Raw genomic sequence first — 16,621 nt, forward strand, 5'->3', positions numbered from 1 at the left:
GAAGAAGCGCCAGGCCTTCCATAGTTCTTCTCAGACTGAGTTGGTTTTCAAAGTTTAAAGCATCACTTATATACTCAACACAAGATCATGACACATTAACATAAACAAATGGATAAAAATACAACCACACAATTGTGGAAAAGAAGCAGCTGAATATATGCAATTCTGTTTGTGTTTATTTATACAACTGTTGACACTGAAGTTTGTTATAATGATTGGAGATTGCAGTAAAGATAATACAATTTCTGGCACACACAATGATACGCCTTTTTCTGCTAATCTATGTCTTAACCAATTATTTGTTTATTTTTAAATAAAAATTAAATAATGTACCACAGATTACAGTACTTTGGATAATAGGACAATGGTTCAAACAAATCATCAAATAATGGACAGTGTATGTGTTATAAAACCGTTTGTACCAGGTGATGACATTTACACAGGCAGTGGCCCTCAGACTCAGTATGGTTCCTTAAAAGAATAAAAAATGTCTGATTAATATCTCACTTTGTAGATGTAATGTAGAATATACCAATTATTTACATTACAATCATACAAATGTCCCTAATAAAATTATATAGGCATTTATTTCTTGTTTTGTGTGTAGTGCCTTTCAAATGTGTTATCAGACTTTTGACATTATGGCTCTTGTTAAAAAGAAGACATAAGAATGACAACTCATCAAGATTATACAACCTTTATAAAAGATTGTACGATTATAAAAGCATGGGAAAGACACAGCTGACTATGTTGTAAAATAAATTCCTCTTTTAATAGACTGATAACTGGTGCACAATTATGTATGCGGTGTGGCCAAATGAACATAAAGTACCAAAAACCTCATACGGTGTAAAATCTGGCCAGATTACATTTTATTTCATTGTGTAATGAATGTACATACCAAACATGATTTTTCCAGATCCAAATGCAAACATTAATGTTACAGTGAATATATTTTAGAAAAACAGTAACAACAGGACCTTAAGGCCTTTGTATGATCTGTTGATATACTGTACTTAACAAAACCAAGTAAGACCAGCAAGTCCAAACATAAACTACAGTTATAATTCTGTTGATAAATTCGATCACATCCTTTTTACCTCCATTAAAGTTTATGTGTCTGGCAGAAACAACTGGTACATATACAATTTTATATCAGTTCATGTGTTCTCTGGGGCTCTGTCATAATGGTGTTATACCAGCTGAAAACTCTAGGGGGAGTTCAGCTGTGTGATTATAAAAAAGCTGGGTTGTTAAACACATATTATAGCACAATATAACATAAAGGCACATAATTATACAATTGAAAAAATGTATACAGTTCTAAAAAAAACGTGGTGGTTCGAGAATCGAGTCCATCCACAACTGCATTGCATTATTTAATGCAACCACTAGGCGGTGGGGGTTGTTTTGGGCCAGGTCGATTAAGTTTGACGATTCAGTAACTTCAATTTTCTTGCTTTCGGAGTTGGTACGTCTTGATTTTTTATATGCATCTAGTGGGAAACCGATGATCCATTTGGGATATTGGTAAACTACAGACGAAAGCTAAAAAGTAATCGATTCGGACATATGTCAGATTTTTTGTTACTACGGTGGAGGATAATGTATAATTTCCTATCAAATATTTGTATCAACTGTGGCGATTGAAAGGCTGTTTTATACCAATTAAAGACTAAACGTGTTTATTTAAAACTATATAACATAATTAACATTAGTTTAAATGTATGACGATAACATACAGGAGAAGAATTGAGAAAGCGAGTGCAAACGGACACATCAAACCTGCAGCAGTGACGTGTACAGCCACTTCCGGTTCTGCAGGAAAAACACTCGTGAAGTTTGTGAACGGGGATGCGAGCACGAGATGGGCTGAACAGAACCGCTTGAGCGAAAATTAACCAAGTGAGTATTCCTAGAAATATGTCTTTGATATGCTAATGCATCCCTTTCTGGCGTGGTGCGTTTATGAACACAGATCTGAATTAAAGGTTAAACGCGGATCCCGGAGTAGATTTAAAGCAGGATTATATGGAGACGGGGCGAGGTTGGGCTTGTCCGCGGTGTTGCTTGACAGACGCTGAGATTTGTCCTCCATAACAATAACAATGTGAAGAATTGACCGTTTAATTGTACATCAGCATGAGTTTATTCGACAAACGATATCGTTTGGATTTAGATTGTAACGTTATTACGTAGTTAGCTTCACATTTTTAATGATAAATCTGACTATGAACTTTTCCATACGAAAATAAGCAATGGTTTAGAGTAAATTAAACATATTTTAACTATGGAATTTACAGTATAACCACACTAACCACAAATCTACTTTAGTTTAACTATAAAAACAGTTTAACAATGATATTTCCAGTATTGCAATACATATGGCAACCCACCCACTTAAACGTAGTAACTACACGTTTTACTTTAATAAAACCTTTGTGAATTTATATATTGCTTTGCTCTTTAGCTGTGGTTTGATTTGTTTGTTTTTTAATGTGGTTTGTGGGTAATAAATGATCAGTCTGTCCTGAGCTGTGGCCTGAAACCTAAAACACTCTAAAGTTCACATTAAAGTGATGAGGTTAGTTCACCCCATAAAAATGTGTCATCATTTACTCACCCTTTTGTCATTTCAAACCTGTATGACTTTCTTTCGCAGAACACAAAATAAGATATTTTGAAGAATGTTGTTAACTGGCCCCCGTTCACTTGTTTTGGTTTTGTGTCCGTACAACAGAAGTGAATGGGTCCAGTGCTGTTAGGTTACCAACTATCTTCAAAATATCTTCATTTGTGTTCGGTTTGAAGAAAGAAAGTCATATAGGTTTGAAATGACAGAAGAGTGAGCACATTTTGACAGAATTTGGAGGCGGATGTGATGAGTGAAACTGTCAGGGAACATTTTTCCTTGGTTTGTAATTGGGAAACGTTATGGTGACTGTGGAAAGTCATTTTCTGTGAAGTCACATTATATTGGAAATTGGAAACGGTGTTAAAATCTGTGTATTTTTTCTTTTATATTCCTGTTGTGGAATTAAATATTCGACTCAAGTGGAATATTAAAGTTTTCTGTAGTCATTTGTTTGAGTCAATCATAAGTGTTTTGTATTTCATGCACGTTCTTGAAGTATGTGTTTACTACACGGATGTGTTACGCTTCTGTCCACATTCTACACAGGCTGGTGTTTTTGTGCATGACAGTATTATAGCATTAAACTAGATTTTAGACATTCATTTGTATAGTTAAATAATATATCAAAAACTAAATAAAAAGGTTGAAAAGCATACTGAAATAAACTAATTTTCAAAAAAATATGTTTTTGTATCTCACATTATAATAGTTGAGTGGTTAAAGCATGGTCATGGTTCGATCCCAGGGATTTCACATACTCGGAAATAAATGTGGAGTATAATGCAATATAAGTCACTTTAGATAAAACTGTCTGCCAAATGCGTAAATGTAATAGATAATAGAGCTTATTTTCCTTAAGGTGTTGCTTACTACATATGTGGCAAAATCTCTCAGCTTTACTACATGCATCTAAATGCAAGTTTTGAAAAGGGAAAACCATATTTCATTTAGTCATTTAGCAGACTCTTTTATCCAAAGCGACTTTCAGAGAGTTCAGGGAGCAATAAGCGATATGACATACAGAAGCAATAATACAAAAGGTGCTAATACAAAGTTACTAGTTTCAACAAAATATTAAAGGGCTAGTTCACTCAAAAAAGAAAATTGTGTCATCATATACTCACCCTCAGGTTGTTGCAAATTTGTATACATTTTTTTGTTCTCTTGAACACAAAGAAAGATATTTGTAAGTAATTTTCAGTTCTGTGACACCCTCCACTTCCATAGAAGGAAAAAACTATTGTATCTTTTTGTTCTGTTGAACACAAAGGGAGATATTTTGAAGAATTTAGGAAAACAAACTGTTCTGGGGCACCTTTGACAACCACTTAATTTGTCCTACTGTGGCAGTTAATGATCTCACAGAATAGAAAATTGCTAACATTCTTCCAGATATCTTTCTCTGTGTAATTTATACAGATATGAAATGACATGAAGGTGAGTAAATGATGACAGAATCGTAATTTTTGGGTGAACTATTCCTGTTACCTTGGTATGCATACTCAGGTTTGCATTTGTAGAAAATTGCTTCGGGGCAGGAGTGTGGTACAACCTCTCTGACAGATTTACCTGATTTACCACAGTGAACATGTGAGGTGTGAGTGCTTGTCTGCTGTGCCTGAATCTCTGCTCGGATCACACACTGGTTGAGTAATATGAGTGAAATAGGTCAAAGAAGGGATGCGTTTTCTCTCGAACATACTCAAACGCACTGTCCGTATAAACAGCCGTTTTCTGCCTTATCTCGGTCTCCAGTCTTTGTTAAACACCAGATTTGTTTTCTAATCAGGTATTCAAACAAGGATATGTGCATGCAAAGCAGCCTGAACTTTGTGTGTGCCTATGTGCGCCAGCTTGTGTCTAAGGTACATTAAACGGCATAAACAAATTATGCTCAGCATGTAATCCTAGCCTTGTTACACTCACAGTATATTATAAGTTAGGTCTATATAAGTACGTTGTGTGCTTTGTGATTTTTCTAAATCAAGTGCATGAGGAGCATTGAGGAACACTAAGAATCCTGTCCAGAACGTGATCAGGCCTGTCTTGCAGACTATCTGCCTAATCTAAAATGAAAATCTCAACCGAGAGAGAGTGGCATCAGAACCCACCCCAGCTGTTACCCTCTTTGATAAGCAGCCTGTCTGCAGATTACAGATATTTGTGTCACTCTGTTAAAGGGTATGCGTGACATTTTGATGGTATAGCCCTCGGTTTAATACATAGACCTGAAGGAACTGCGCTGCTCTAGAACCTATGCACATTCCAAAACACAAGGCCGATTTTGTGCTCTGGAACCCAGGGCAGGGCCATACAGTGCTTCATGCTAATTGGTCGGGTGACTCACGGTCATTGTTGCCTCTGTGGGGCGATGACACAGCAGGCCTTGTCTTCGTTCACAGCCTTTGTCTGTTTATGTGTTGCATTCGTGCCATTTATGCCTCTGCGCTGGAGCAGGAGAATGCTGGTTTTATTCTCCGGCCTGTGTATGTTGTCACTCTGATGCAATGGGTTCCATATATGCACGTGTTATCAGAATGTTTGTTAATGTTAAAAAGCACAGAAGGTTGGAAGCTCCAAAAATAAGTTAGTTTATGTGTAGTGAAATTAAATGATTACGTATTGAGAGCAAAAATGTGCTTTCGCATTGTTTAAGTATTCATTTAATAACTACTGCATTTATATTCCAAATTTTCAATTTTAGATGTAATTGTGTTCATTCCAGATATCAAATTCTAACCTCAGGAGTGACATAAAGTCATCATAAAGCAGTGTTAAAGGCATGACATGACCGTTAAATTGAATAAAAACTGCAATAAAACGTTATCAGATCAAGAATTATTTTTGAACTTTTCCTAAATAGATGTACAAATGTTAAGATGTACAAATGTTTATTTAGATGTAAATAAAGTGCCTTAACAGTGAATATGAACTCTTTCTTTGCGGTATTCGAGGTATAAAAATATAAATCTTTTCAGTTATTTTGACATGTTTTTCTAGAATTTCTGAGAAATATTGTTCATAGAATAAAACCAAAATGATCATGTATATATTTACTCATTTACTATTGTTTAGAGAAGTAAAGGAGATTATATTAGTTGGGATCAAATTGTGACGTTATGATACTGGATGACAGAAAAAAAGCAACCTGTTTCATATAGGGAAGTAGATGCTGTTACCCAGTCCTAATTTTTCTCAGCTGTTTTTTTCTCTGTTAAATGCAGACCACTAACTGGCTGACACGTTTGAAATTTGAGAAGAAAAAAAAACTCTGACACTAAAACAATAAGACAATATTACAATCTTTCTTTATTCCTTGTTCTTCATCCCACTTAAAAAAATTTACTGCCCTGGCCATGACTAATGCAGGAGAGGGCCGTGATTCAGTTCCTTTGCGGGTAGATGGACAAAATGTTGGCGAACATCAGAGAAAGAAAATATTTTTCAATTGAGAAAGGGAGAGAGAGGGGAATCAGCAAGGTTAAGGATGTGGTTTAAGGCCAAACTGCTCTGACTAAACCTTCTCTCTCTCCCCATCTCTCTCAGAAGATTCTGGTATCAGAGAGAGGTGGAATGTGTAGTGTGACGAGAGGGGGACATGCCTTACGTGGACCGGCAGAACCGCATCTGCGGTTTCCTGGACATTGAGGATGTGGAGAGCAGCGGCAAGTTCCTACGGCGGTATTTCATATTGGACACGCAGCAGGGCAGTCTGGTCTGGTACATGGACAACCCCCAGGTACCATCTCAAACTATTTAGTATTATACTCTTATGGCTTCAGTACTTTGCCTTCTGGGTAATGAGCTGTCAATGTTCAAAGTTGTTGTTGTCGATGAGATAATGTTGTAGGTTTTGTTCTACTAGAACCTGCCTGTAGGTTCCAAACACGTGGGATCTCTCAGTCTCGCTTATATATCCAAAGTAAGCACCTTTTTTTACACAAGAAAGTTTTGACCTATGTTGCCTTTTCTGCATCTTAATTTTTATAACATTGCATATTTTTTTTATTCTATGGCATGGTAGTACTACATAAATATGATGGCACATGAATACGATTATCATTTTGTAGTTGCATAAATATCAGAATAAGAACGTATTCAATTCTGATGGTATTATTTGACCATGATACCTTTTTGTGAGGGAACTAGTATAAAAACAATGATGTGGCACAGCTATATCAATTTCTGAATTTTGGTCTTATTTCTTATTCTCTTTCTTATTTTTTTCTACCCTTTAGGTCAGTGATGCCACCAAACTGAGGCCAAAGGCTGAGTACTGCTTTGGTAAGATCCTCTAATTTTTACACACACACACACACACACACACACACACACACACTCACACACACACAGGACAAAATTATTGTGCACTACATCACAGTACTGGACAAATTGTGAATACTTTTGGAATTAAAATGGTTGATTTTATTAAAGACGTTTTTTATTGTGTCTTTTAGTTTCAAGGAGGACAGGGCTTAATAGTAGCAGTTCAGGCCATATTAGTTTATCATTGTGTTCTTCCAATCAGAATATCTTTTACACTCTTGTTCCCACTGGGATGACTAGAGTATGTTCATATCCTCACTGGGTCTTTGTTGTTTTGCATATAGTTACTGCACGACACATGGTAGACTCGTGCAGAGCATGAGTGAAAACAGGAAGCAGTGGTCTCGTCACTTGATAGATGTGTGTTTTAGGGGGCTGCTGTGTGTGCACATGTGTTTCTATAATCGTACCTACTGTACTGTAGGACGCTTCTGTACATCATTATGAAGAGCATTTCCATATGACTTGTGCACTATATTCCTTAGCCATCTCCACAGTGTTATTTCCAATAGATTGAAATAGTTCGTAATAAAAATGTATTATTTTATTAAGCACAAGCTGTAAGCTCACAGCTGATTGGTCCACTGTTGCAGAACAATCTTCAGCTTTATTGACGTCAGTGTTTCCAAAGACATTTTGGTCAAGTTATTAATGCTGGAAGAGGGGGATTCCTTGTGCCTGGTCACACTGGTGACTTGGTCTTTGTGTTTCAACCTCATGAGTATTTTCAAAATGCCATTAATAAGAGAAAGTGCTGTATACACACACAAGCTTTAACCGTGGATGCACAATGAGACCACTACACACGAGTGTGACCTCTTGGTGCTAGGCTGAACATTTCAGTAGAGCACAACATGACACACAAAGGCGTTTATTGTGCCGCAGTGAATTCTAGCATTCACCTCTTTATCCCAGCAAACAGCCTTTGAATTAGACATCTCAAAATGAATTTCCGTGCAGATTTTTAATTTGAAATTGATTCACATAGTCTGACTTTAGGAACTGATACTATGGTGATCAATTAAGTGTGCTATTCTCTAACAGAGACCGTCAGTGTTAAGATGCTTTTTGAAAAACATTAAAGCTGCGTGTATACTTTTAGATCATGTAGAGATGCAGAATGAGATGAGATGTTTAATCTGTCTGTTTTCTGTTTGTCACAGTTATTAATGCAGGCATGCGAAAGTACTTTCTGCAGGCTAATGATCAGCAGGATCTAGTGGATTGGGTCAATGCACTCAACAACGCGACCAAAATCACGGTGAGTTCAACACACTTAAAACTCAGCGTGAATGTGTACGCACACCCTTATCCATAGGTCGCTTTACAAAAATGTACCTTCCACCAAAATACCATAGGCAGCTATTATTTTGAGGTTTCCAAATCTTTTGCAAATGAATTTTATTTTGGGAGTCAGGATTTGGATTCTGAAAAAAAGAATTGAAAAATCTATAATTTGGCAAATTACTCTACTCTATTGGGAATAGTATGCCACCGCAATGTTTGTAAAAGCCAATTCCTAATTTAGGTAAATTGCACCCAATACAACAGCGAATGTGTTTTCAAGAATTCCTAATTGCAGTTAGTTGGAGTTGTCTTTCAATCTCTGGCCGAGTCACAAACGTACATTCACACAGGAAGTTGAAAGTTCCTCCGAAAACCCTGTCTTGTGTTTCAATCCTGATGGCTTTTTCCGTGTGCGAGTCACTTGGCTGACTAATGGGAAGTTGTATTGTTTTAACGACCCTCACCTCTGAGTCAGGCTCAAGCACACACACACACACCACGATGTCTTTGTCTCTTGCCTACTTTCTCCCTGTCACCAATGTATCACACTTCCACATGCAATGGCAGGAAGCACTCACTGTACACCAGGCACTCTTGGAGTGCGGCCTGTTCGATTGAAGGAAACACAATCAACTGTTGTTGAGTTTCACAGTCGATGGTTAATTCATACATGTTCATGAGTAGTTTTTCCCTTTGCCATGGTTTTGTCTAATTCATATTTTTGAATCTTATTTTGCTGATGTCTGAAACTCTTTAAGGTTCCTAAGTCTTCAGATGGAGTTCATGCTGAGAGTCAGAAATTGGCTTCTAATGGCAACAAGACACAGGGCCCTTACAAGTTGGAGATTATTGCAGGAGTGGCTGTCCTCACACAGACACAGGTACTGCCAATCACATAGAAGTGACGCAAAGTAATACCGCTTTTATCTTGCTGGTAATGCAGGACATTTAATGCAGCACTAAGCAAACTTACTGTTCCTGTTAGTCATTCCGTCAGTTAAAACTAGGGTTGATATTAAAAGGTTAGTTCACCTAAAAATAAAAATTCTGTCATCATTTACTCACCTTCGAGTTGTTCCAAATCTGTGCAAAGAACATCTGAACAAAGAGAAAGATCTTGGACCCAATGACTACCATAGTAGGAAAAATTGCATTATAAATGTCTTTGTTCTGTTGACAACAGAAGAAGATCATTTGAAGAATCTAGGACAGCAAACAGTTCTGGGGTACTTTTTTCAAGTGTCCGAGTTCTTCAAAGCTATGTTTTCTTGTGTGTTCATGCAGTATGTTAATTTAATTCAGGATGGAGAGGCGGGGCACGGAGTTGCGGGAGAGAAAGTGGCCTTGAGAAAGACTCCCAACCAGCCGCTGTATTTACAAAGTAGAGCAGCGCAGAGTCATAGCATGGTTAAAGCGGGATACTGCGTCAAACAGGGTGCACTGGTTAGTCTATTTTTAGACCTGGTCTTTATAGATTTTATAACGCATTATATATTGCTGAATTGTGAAATGAAATGCAGTTTTTCTCTAGATGAAGAACTGGAAACGGAGGTATTTCGTTCTGGAGCAGAACTCCATGAGTTACTTCAAGTCTGAGCAGGTATGCTGTATTTACTCTTCACTTTTACAGCATTGATATCCATTGTTAAGTATTGAATGCTGCTTAATATTATGTGCAGTGTCATTCCAGTATCTCACAGATGGTCAGTGGAGACTCAAAAACGCAGAAGTTTATGAATCATTAAATATTTCCCAGAGTTTTATATTTGGTTCACCTTGACATGGAGGCTGGAAGAGAGAAATACAGATTCTGTCATAACAGGGGGCGTCAGACTTTTATGAAATGTAATGAATGTGATTACAGTTCCGTGAGTGTTTTTCTTTTTATAATCGGAACAAAAGCTAAAGTAAATACCAGCGTTCTGTCTCAACATGAACTGTTCTATGCATGTAAAATTCCAAGCATCTGCCTGTTGTGTTTTCGCTGGATGTGTGTCTGTGTTTCTCCATGTTAGATATTGATCATCTTTGCTAGTATAGGGTGCAAGGTGGTAGACTTCATGCCAATAATCATGATTCTGCTGGACCACTGAGTGTTTTATTTCTCTCCTTCTTTCTGTTTCAGGAGAAGGAGCCTTTGCGGATTATTATTCTGAAGGAGGTCCATAAGGTTCAAGAATGCAAACACAGGTACAAAACAGATGTATCATGGCAGCCAATCACCTGCTTTGGGTTGTTGTTATTGGAGTAAAACAAGTCAGATTTGCTTGTTTTATATAACTTTTATAAATCTCCTCTTTTCATTTTCAGTGAAATAATGATGCGAGACAACCTCTTTGAAGTTGTTACAGCATCCAGAACATTTTATATCCAGGTGAGATGTTTCGGCAGAGCTTTTCTCTAAATATGCAATGCTTGAAAACAATACTTCTAATGCTTGTGTTTTATGAGTTGTACTTTTTTAAGACAAGCTTTCCTGTTGCTCAGTGGTTAGATCATGGTGCTAGCAACGTCAAGGTCATTGGTTCAATCCCAGGGATTGCACATACTCTGATACAAATGTATAGTATAATGCAATGTAAGTCGGGTCGGATAAAAGCTTCTGCCAAATGCATATGTAATGTAATGTAAGACTATTAGTTTAGAATTTGCCGACCACTTTGCTTTTGACGTGTGGCATTGGTTCTGAATTAAAAACCACCCTGACCTTGTCAACTTCATAGCTACGCCCTGACAACAACCCACAAAAAGACAAACGTTATTCTGACAAGATTTGCACAAGCAAGTACCACTTGCGTTTCTGCAGATATTGTAAAAATCTAGACTTTTTCATTGTTTGGTTTCAGGCTGATAGCCCTGAGGAGATGCACAGCTGGATCAAGGCTATTTCAGGAGCCATAGTGGCTCAAAGGGGCCCGGGCCGTTCTGCAGCCTCTGTATGTACACGCACACATTTACTTGATGCACGCATGCATACATGCAAAATACCAATATACTTGCTTTGCCTGTGACCAAAGCAAAAGATTGTGAATTCATGAACCTGGCTGCTTTGTATGTAAGCTCAGTGGTGTATCTACATAATATCTGTGCAAAAGTCCTGTTCTATTGCTTTTCTTTCTTTTCTACACATATACACACACACACACACACACACAAAAACACACAGGTAAATAATGGCCTGACTGCAGTGGTTTGGGTTGAGATTGGTGATATTTTAAGTGTGGTTTTTACTCTTGAAAAAACAAGAACTGTATATACTATGTGTGGGCCACAGTGTGTTTTTTTAGTTGTTTAGTACTTAGTACTCTGCGTCTTTCTCTCCCACCTACAGTAAGTTCCTAAATGTATTCAGATCCTTCATCCACCTTCACAATGTCATCGCATTCTACAATTTAAAGTTTTAAAGCCAAGTGGCTTTTATTTTGATGTCAACTAGCAAAAAACAATTAGGATAAAAAATATGAAATTTGTTGCTGATGCCATTTGGTATTTAGTTGTCTAATGCAATGGCATTTCTAAACTCAAGTGTGGTTTTATGAAAATACCTCAAGGGCCACTGCGATACTCTACCTCTCTGTCTACCTCACTCTTTATCCGTCTTCCTCTAATGTAGCATTGAACTGTTGTTTCAGATGCGTCAGGCCAGAAGGCATTCAAGCCCTTGTATACAGAGGTACACACCACGTGTCACTCAAGGCAACACGTATGTGAGCTCCGCCCCTTTGACCCGCCCACTTCTCCCTCTTCCCTGCTTCGCTTTAGAGTCGCCGCTAACTCACACACACGCACAGGGACATACTGTTCCATTTGGTTTTTTTAGGATGTGCTCATTTGACACGCTCACAAAGCACAGCTAACTTATCCAGAACACTCGCTGTTTGAATCATGCGGAAAAAAACTGTTCGCATCAGGATACATACATTTCTCTGCTGACGGTTTCCAGCTAACTTTTTTGTTGTATTTTCCTCATCTGTTTTTTCTCCACACTGTGAGTGGTTCCCTCATTTAAACTAACGGTTAATATTGACGCCCTTTACTCATGACATATGCTTTGCCTCTCTGCCAGCCCACTGCAGTCTCCTACACATCCAACACGCATGTTTCACAAGTCTTATATGATGCATTTAGCACATCTTTAACATGTGGTTCAAGGATGCTTTTCTTTTTTAATTTATGCAGCAAAATAGGTTATGAAATTATATTTCCCCCCTTATTTTCCCAACCCATGTTTTTTCTACTTTACCTGCATATTAGTTTTAAACCACATAAATGCACAGTTTCTAATGTCTACTTGTAACAAGGAAGTTACAGTGCTGCATTTTCACTTAAATATTAAAAAAATAATATATATATATAATATAGTTTATATGTTTTCTCACACAACCCCTGCGTTATGGACTTGAGAATGGTTCATTGTTTTTTTCCTGTTTAGCAATTCTAACAGCTGAGAAATAAACAATTATATGCAGTGGGGTCCAAAAGTCCCAAACTACTATTAAAAATGCTCTTATTTTAAATGTTCTCATTTAAGATCAGTTTATTTTTAAAAATGATTTGCATAACACAAGTGTGAAGTTGGCACGTGAAACATTGACAGCATCCACATAAGCAAGTTTGTGCAGAACCAACCATGTTGTAATGATGTAAGAGCATCTTGTGTAATTCAATTGAAACAAGAAAATCAATTTTTTTTTGAATACGTGTTACAGATAAAATACAAATTTAAATCTCTGGTTGTCGTAGACTTTTCGACTCCTTTTTATTAAAATGCAGCTATATTTTTAATCTCTGTCCTTTTCTTCTGTTTTTTATTAACATTCTGTCTTCCTTTGTTGTCCATCATCTTCTTCTTTAACTGTATCTCTCTGTCTTACTCCTTTGTCTCACATTCTGCCGTTCATCTTCTGTTTTCCAGTGAGGGAGACAGCTGGGCTCTCTGAATACTAACACTTCTGATCTGGTGCTCTGCTGGCTCTGGTACCTCTGATCTTCTGCTTCCTAAACCTCAAATGTTCTGCCTTTGATCATTACTGTATTGCCTTCTCCTCAATGCAGATGTTGTGTCTCACAGCTAACTTCTAATCCTTTTGAACCCTGCGATTTAGAAGGCTACAGTTCTAACTCTAACCACACCACCTTATTCAGACCAGGACTTTAAAAAGCTGGCCTCGTTTGTATTGAATTGAATAATAAATAACTTTATATTGTATTCTCTTTGTGCGTGTTCAGGAGCACATTGTTGGCAGTTCCTGTTTCTACCGCCAGCACACGGGTCACATCGGCCCCTGCTCGCCCAGCCCTGCCATGTCTGGTCCCACGAGGGCTAGCATGGGACAGCGAGCACTTCATGAGCCTGCTGCCCCGCCCCCATGCCCGGCTGTCACTGCAAGAAACCCGCCTCTCCAAGTGACACATGAATCGCCGTGGCGTCGTCGCAGCAGCTTCGGGATGTGCGACGCGCCATCGCTCCAACTCGACCTGGATGGTGTTGATCTGCCTGTCAGCGAAGTCTAGATATTATAAACGTTAAAACTTTGACCTTTGACCTAGAGGCCCAACTGGATTCAAACTGACTGGACGTAACCTCACGACCAAAATCAGAATTGTGAAATTAACCATATTCATTTACACTAGTGAGCGACACTACGACAAACAGACACCAAAGATTCCAGACCCTCAAGTTTCTGTGTTGATACAAGAGCAGAAAGTAAAGATTAAAGGAATATTTAAACCGAAAGCAGAAGAAACAGTGAACACTTTCTTATGGTTTTGGACATGTGAAATGAAAAGACGGCTGGGAATATGTTGGAGGACTGTGACTAAATGGATGATGATTCCCCTGCTAACCACAGGCAGGAAGAGGTTGATTTAGTGCTTGAGTCCAGAAATTCCCAAATGTTTCATAAGCTTTTCTTGTTTTTTTTCTCCTGAATAGAATCCTAATGACTCTTCTGTGTACTGTTAATGTGACTAATCCTGTGGACTAAGCTGGGGTTTATTTTGACTGACCGTCTATTTACCTAATTTTTATCTAATCGTATACATGGATCTGGGTGATTTTTTTTGTAACTGTAGTACTTGTTTGTCTCCAGTAGACATTTGTGGATAAAATCCACTGGTTTGTATAACTTAATGGGCTGTATACAGTAAGACTGATTACATTAATGCTGTGTATTTGTCCCAGTTCCATTTTATTTTAGTAGCCATTCATTGTGTGTGTGCCGTGTGCGTTCCATCTGCTTTCAAATTTATCATTTGGTTGCCTTGTGTTATTGGGATTTAAAAATGACTACTATGCCTGTTGACAAAATACTTTTCAGTGTGTTTTTATCTTTGCACTGTGATCTGTTTTTCCCTCTAACCTAAGTTACCTTTTGAGGTCCTGAAGGGCTGTCTAAAACAGTCCTTGTGCCTTTTTTAAAGAGGTCTTTAACCCTTTTCTTGTTTTGTGCTTTAACAGTTTTAATTTTGGTTGTTTGAAATATTTATTATGAGACAATGACAAAGCAATAAACCAAGTTCAGTTGATCGAGTTGATTAATTTCACATTCTGTACAGTTATGCATTATTGTAATATGTAGAGAATTGTTAGGTTGTTGTTCGGGAAACTGTTCACAATGCAAAATACCACAGAATTTATGCTTTTAGACATCCAACTACATAAAACCAAGAATTCAAATTAAAGCATTTTATTACACAAATTCAAACCCTTTGGGGCGGTTTCCTAGAGAGGATTTATTGTCCCAGACTTAACTAAATGTAAGAGTATCTTAAAATACATCATTGGGTCTGTTTTTGTTTTTAAATGCACACAGATATCCTAATTTAACTTAGGTCTAGTCCTGGTTTCAGATAATCCCTGTCCGGGAAACCACCCCTTAAGTGATATTCTTCTTTTTTTAAATACTGGTCCTGACTTGTAAACAAGACGTTGGGATATTATAGTCGTTAGTATATCATGTCATATCTGCACAACAAAAATGGCACAGTATATAATGTTCAATCCGCATCCTATTTAATCATTTATACCTTTGTTAGTGAAAAGTAGACTCTATTGCCCTCTGTTGGAAGTTGAAAACAACTGTAGATATTCACCTAAACAGCCAAATCCATTTATGCTCATTGACACTTAAAACCCTGAAATATTTTTTTTTACTAAGTGTTTTCATGAAGAGTATGTGATGTCACCAACTATAAGACCATGCATGACAGCGGTGGCGTCAGCTGGGGTTAAATGTGCTGAAAATTATACAATGAGAGTCTCAGAAGCCTCTCCATACTCTTCACCATTTTACAGATAAGACAAGTTGACAATTCTGATAAGTAATTTTAGATTTTCTTACCTGTAATTTAGTTTTTTTTGTGTTTTGTAACATCACAAAAACGTAAAAACATCTTAAGTTTTCATTATTTAAAGTTTCTTTAAATGAACTTAAAGAGAAGTTGGCATTGATGTAAAAATTGAAAGCAAAATTTGATAGAACTGTTCAACTTATTCTTTGTTCACCAGAGAAACAGTAAAATCACCTACTTAGAGTTTCTAAACAGCTCACCCTCACAGTCCTCAGTCCAGGTATGATTTCATGGCCAAGCCCCTGTATAGATGCTTTTGACCAATTGATTTTATTTTACATTTTGCACACAAACACGCCATCATAGCATGCCTCCACAAATATACATTTCCATAAGATCTACCACTAGCATCTCAAATATGTAGTTTGTGTGCGAATGAGCACTGCGTGACACGTTGCTAGCCTATAAAATACTTGGACTCACTCCCACCTGTGAATGCTCAAGCCCTTGTTTTACCACAAAAATGTTCATCATGGTTCGTTTTAGTGCCTGTAAATCAGGAGGAAGTTACAGCAGAAGTTGAAGCTCAGAACACCAGTTAAAAGTTCCACACCAGTCTGTTAACATTTTATTTAAGGGTTAATTTAATTGTACAATTAGAGGAATCGGTCTCGTTTTTCTTAATTCATAAATACACTTGTGTACGTGTGAGGGGATTGTGCTAGATAGTTTCTTTGTTATTTTCTGTGGGTGTTCATACATACTCTTTACAATTCTAGTCAAGGAGAGAATCAGTTGCATTTACAATTCAAGTCTAGAATGGATGGATCTTATAAAGAGACAAAAAACTATTTAATGGGCTCTGTAAAAAAAAGGTTTAAATTGTTTTACAGTACACTGTTTACTTAAAGCCCTCTATTTGGTTAACTTATATTAGATGACCTTCAAAATGAACAATGAAGTTGATTCTTTACATGTCACTGTTTGAAGGGCATCATTGTCCTGCCAAAAAAACATAAATACAATATACTTGTCATTATAATTGTAATAACAAATGTCATAGAGCAATATAAATGTTTT

General features: G+C 37.3%; 1 protein-coding gene across 5 annotated transcripts; it reads left to right on the forward strand.

Moving 5' to 3' along the window:
* The first annotated feature begins 1,404 nt into the window (after nucleotides 1–1,404).
* On the forward strand, nucleotides 1,405–14,776 carry plekha1a (pleckstrin homology domain containing, family A (phosphoinositide binding specific) member 1a). 5 transcript variants are annotated; one of them, XM_056767953.1, is made up of 13 exons: nucleotides 1,405–1,471; nucleotides 1,745–1,905; nucleotides 6,182–6,374; nucleotides 6,501–6,557; nucleotides 6,874–6,919; nucleotides 8,125–8,222; nucleotides 9,007–9,129; nucleotides 9,551–9,691; nucleotides 9,780–9,848; nucleotides 10,374–10,438; nucleotides 10,559–10,622; nucleotides 11,095–11,184; nucleotides 13,478–14,776. In XM_056767953.1, exons 3-13 carry the CDS (start codon nucleotides 6,234–6,236, stop codon nucleotides 13,760–13,762), a joined length of 1,179 nt encoding a protein of 392 aa, XP_056623931.1. In that variant the 5' UTR covers nucleotides 1,405–1,471; nucleotides 1,745–1,905; nucleotides 6,182–6,233; the 3' UTR covers nucleotides 13,763–14,776. The 5 variants fall into 5 exon arrangements, with proteins under 5 accessions (XP_056623931.1, XP_056623934.1, XP_056623932.1 ...); XM_056767956.1 differs by lacking the exon at nucleotides 1,405–1,471 and adding an exon at nucleotides 11,881–11,921 and having other exon boundaries at nucleotides 1,538–1,905; XM_056767955.1 differs by lacking the exon at nucleotides 1,405–1,471 and adding an exon at nucleotides 11,881–11,951 and having other exon boundaries at nucleotides 1,543–1,905.
* The last annotated feature ends 1,845 nt before the right edge of the window (nucleotides 14,777–16,621 follow it).

The sequence above is a fragment of the Triplophysa dalaica genome, chromosome 15 (assembly GCF_015846415.1).
Source record: "Triplophysa dalaica isolate WHDGS20190420 chromosome 15, ASM1584641v1, whole genome shotgun sequence".
NCBI classification, from domain to species: Eukaryota; Metazoa; Chordata; class Actinopteri; order Cypriniformes; family Nemacheilidae; genus Triplophysa; species Triplophysa dalaica.